The sequence below is a fragment of the Coturnix japonica genome, chromosome 2, assembly GCF_001577835.2.
Source record: "Coturnix japonica isolate 7356 chromosome 2, Coturnix japonica 2.1, whole genome shotgun sequence".
NCBI classification, from domain to species: Eukaryota; Metazoa; Chordata; class Aves; order Galliformes; family Phasianidae; genus Coturnix; species Coturnix japonica.
In genome coordinates this window covers 70923145-70927441 of record NC_029517.1, presented here as the reverse complement: position 1 = coordinate 70927441, position 4297 = coordinate 70923145, and the positions used below count along the sequence as shown (strand labels likewise).

At 44.5% G+C, this 4297-nt stretch overlaps 1 protein-coding gene across 1 annotated transcript; it reads left to right on the top strand.

Annotated features, from left to right (window-relative positions):
• Window positions 1-1675: 1675 nt before the first annotated feature.
• Window positions 1676-3574, top strand: LOC107309737 (endogenous retrovirus group K member 113 Gag polyprotein-like). The gene has a single exon (XM_015854763.1). It carries the CDS (start codon window positions 1676-1678, stop codon window positions 3572-3574), a length of 1899 nt encoding a protein of 632 aa, XP_015710249.1.
• The last annotated feature ends 723 nt before the right edge of the window (window positions 3575-4297 follow it).

Sequence of the window (4297 nt, the reverse complement as noted above, 5' to 3'; positions counted from 1 at the left end):
AAATACATAGGTTCAGAAAGATAAAACAGACAGAGAGAGTACAGACTACAGACATATAATGCACTCAGACAGTTGTGCTTCTGCCTTTTCTTTAAGTGAAGCTTAAAGCCTTATTTTTGTCTCCCAACTCCTGTTACCCGAGATACTGTTCCAAGAAAGAGGCTTTTCTTTTTTTCCCCCCATGAAAAAATGAGATAGACGATAAACAAGAAAAAAAAGTGTAAGTCTTTTTCATGAAGATCTATTCTGTTTCATGAGCATCATTTTGCCAATGAAGTGGATCACATCAGAAAAAGATATTTACAATGAAAAGACTATACAGCAATTTCTTGTGAAAAGACAATCCTGCAGCCTCTTTTGAAGGGAACCAAGAAAAAGTGGGTTTTGTTATTTATACATACACAATTTGATCGCATGCACTTGTCAGTAACTATTTAGGGAAAAAAAAACCCACATATATATTGCATGTTGAAAGCAAATCTTTGGCAAAGGAGAAGAAATTTAGATACCTGTGTGTAAAAATGTTTAGTAAAACAAGTTATTAGAATAACACCAATATAATGTAGTTATTTCTTTGCACAGCGTCCATTATTGAAGAGGATGACAATTCGGCTTTCCTATGTAGAGAGGACATTGAGCTTAGTTAAAATAGTTGAATCAGTCAGTAGAATGCGGAGAACAGAAAATATTTTACCTTTTTGTAACACTTGCAAATATAAAAATAGTTAAAGACAGTATTCTATAAATTGTAGTGCTGTAACAACATGTTACTTAAATACAGACGTTTTCACATGCCTTTGCAGGCCTTTACTTATTCATTTATTTAAACATTCAATAAATCATAGAAAAAGGCCATCTAGTCCAACACCCCTGCAACAAACAGGGACACCACAGCTAGACCAGGCTGCCCAGGGCCTTATCCAGCCTTGCCTTGAAAGCCTCTGGGGATGAGACATCAACCACAACACTGGATAACCTGTTACGCAGCCTCAGCACCCTCACAGCAGAAGATTCTTTCCTTGTACCTAATCTAAACCTACCCTCCCTGAGCTTGTAGCCATTTCCCCTTGTTCTGTCGCCACAGACCCTGCTCAAGAGTCTGTCCCCTTCTTTCTTAGAGCTCCCCTTCAGATACTGAAAGGCCACTATCAGGTCACCTTGTGTGGGAATACAAGAAAGAATATTCAGAGCAGAAGCTGCAGAGCAAGAGCATGAGAAAGCAAGGATGACCAAGGACATCTGCACAAGAGGGGAAAAAAAAAACAACAAAACAACAAAGCCATGTGAGCTGTATTACGGCTATGTGATAATAACGCAGACTGGAGGAAATGCACATGGATAGGAACGACTCCTGACTCTGATTGGTTAAACGCTTCCATGCACAGTTAAGGAGTGTTTGTGGAATGTTTTGTTGACATGTAAAGGAGGGTGGGAAAGTTAAAAGAGAAAACTTGTGAATGTATATAAGGGATGTTAGAAGCTTTCATATGCTATTTGGATCGCTCACATCTTCAGTCCCTGCCTCAGACGATGCAAATGGCGTCCACTGTGTGTAGCAGATCAAGCCGACGCTGAGCGAGCCCCATCCGGCAGCGCAGCCAGACTGAACTACGGAGAGAGTGTTTCGTGCGTGCCCGCACCGTTCTGCAGGACAGCAGGTGAGCAGCTGGGAACCATGGGGAATTCGCTAACGAAGGAGCAACAACTAAATCTCGAAGTATTACCGAGAATTTTAAAGTTTCAGAATAGACCTGTGTCTCCCTCAGCATCAGCTACTTTTCTTAAATGGATAAGCGAAAACGTGCCTGAGTTTCCGGTAACTGAGTTTCCTTTTGAAGAGGAGCTTTGGGACAAAATTGGCACAGAACTCTGGGATGCTGCAACTACTGCAGATAAAACAGCTGCTGAACTTTTACCTGTTTGGTGCCAAATATCGGAAGCTCTCAAACAAATTCGACAAGAAAGGGCAAATTCTTCCGACTGTTCCCCATCACCTTCCCCCCCAGCCGCGGCGGTGCTTGTCGCTGCAGGAAGCAAACCCTGCTCGGACCCGATTCGCGATCTCCCCACCCTTGGCCGGGGAGAAGGAAAATCGCAGCCCCCGGAGAGCGCCGCCGCCGCCGCCTCGAGGTGCCCGCAGCCCCGCGGCCACATTCCGCTCCAGACCGTCCCTGCCGAGCTGCCGCCCCCCGCAGCCCCCCCGTCCCTCTCCGTGCCGCTGCCTCCCTCCACACTCCCCCCTCCGCCGCTTGCAGTACTGCTGCCGCTTTCCGCCCCCCCCACGTCGCTTGCAGCTCCGCTTCTGCCGCACGCGTGTGATTTAGTTAAAGACAAGGATGGAGTGGAGCCAGAGGATCTTTTCAAACCTGGTGCGGTAGATCCGGAGGATGAACCGAACTTTTTCCCTCCTGACGATAATTTGAAGAGGACGGGAAGGAAAAAAAATGTTGCTTCTACAGCCTACTACGGCTCTTTAGAGCACTGCAGAAAAGAAGCATTATCACGGGGCGATGTTGATATGTTGAAAACCTTTTCTGTGATGTATCCTGCAAATCAGCCCCCCCGACGGGAATCCCTTCCCTATTGGGTGGTGAAGGAGCTAAGGAAGTCAGTGAGAGATTATGGAATTCAGTCCTCCTTTACGTATGATCTTTTGCTTGCAATTGGTGACAGTTATATTATGACTCCTCGTGACTGGAAAGTTTTGTTACAAACAGTCCTGTCTCCCATTCAATACACCGTGTTTATGACTGAATACCGAGATCAGGCTACCATCCAGGCTATGAATAATTTGACTAACTTAAATCATATTGGCATGGAGGAACTCATGGGGGAGGGGGTCTGGGCAACACCTCAGGCCCAGGCACAGATGGACAGGCAATGCCTTGAACAAGTTAAGACTTTGGTGTTGCATGCTATCCGTCGGATACCTGATACTAATTCGTCTAATGCCTCATTTATATCAATTAAGCAGGGGGCTGCCGAGCCCTACATTAAATTTCTTGACCATTTACAAAATACACTAGAGAGACAAGTGGAAAATCAAGCTGCCCGGGATGTTTTGCTTAAGCAATTAGCAGTAGAAAATGCAAATACGGATTGTCAGAAGGTTTTACAATCATTAAAGAATGCAGATCCATCCATTACTGACATGATTAAAGCCTGTCAAGATGTAGCCATGGAAAGTCATAAAGTGGCCTTGCTAGCAGACATGCTGGCAGCCCTACTTGATGCAGGGACAGCTCAAAGAATGAAGTGTTACAATTGTGGGCAACTTGGTCATATACAAAGGGACTGTAAAAAGCCTAAGCAAACAAATAAAAATGCTCGTGTTGTTCCAACTCAACCCTGTCCCCGGTGTGGGAAGGGGCTACACTGGGCAAGACAATGCAGATCTAAACTCCCTGTTGCTGCACAGCCGTGTGATCTGCTGGGAAACGGGAAGAAGAGCACAAGACTGCACGCTATGACAACAAATATGGTCCTGAATCAGTCAGCCACTGCCTGGCCAGCTCACTCAGACCAGCCACCACCGGCAACACAGGAGTGGATTTGGCCACCATCCAGTCAGTGATGCTGACTGACAGCACTGTGATCCTCATTCCAACAGGTGTCACCGTTGCCCTTGGGAATGGATGTAGTGCCTTCTTGTTAGTACTTTCTTCTGTTAGATGGATGGGACTTTTTTGTTTTACCAGGATTTATAGATGCTCTAATGCTCGTCCAGCAGGCAGTGCAATCTGTCAGTCTGCAAACAGCTGAAGAAAAAGGTGCAACTCAGCTCTCCACTGAGACATTTAGAATGGCAAATTACATCTCATGCCATTCAGCTGCAAATCCCCAGAATAGTTCACCATGTGCAGACACTGAATGATCTGCAAAAATTATTAGCAACCATCAGCTGGTTGCGACTGCTTTTGGGTATTACTACTCAAGAGCTACACCCTCTATTTCAGCTACTCAAAGGAGATTCAGATCTAACCTCTAAAAGACAATTAACACCCAAAGCACTGTAATGCTTAGACTCTGTTATAACATCACTGCAGTGTCAATACTGCCATTGTGTTTATCATTTTCAGTGTCTCTTATAATAATATCAAACTCTTATCAACCATATAGCTTGTTATGTCAATGGGATATCTCAAGAAAAGATCCTCTCATTATCCTCTAATGGATATTTTTACTGCATGCATTTTCAAAAACCTTTACATCATGAGTGGAAATGTTTGCAATTTTAATACAGTGAGGTCAACTTCATCTACAAATTTGAGCAGCTTTTGACCCTGATTGCATCTAA

Coding starts and splice junctions, on each gene's coding strand:
- LOC107309737 (XM_015854763.1), top strand. CDS start 1,676: ATGGGGAATTCGCTAACGAAGGAGCAACAACTAAATCTCGAAGTATTA.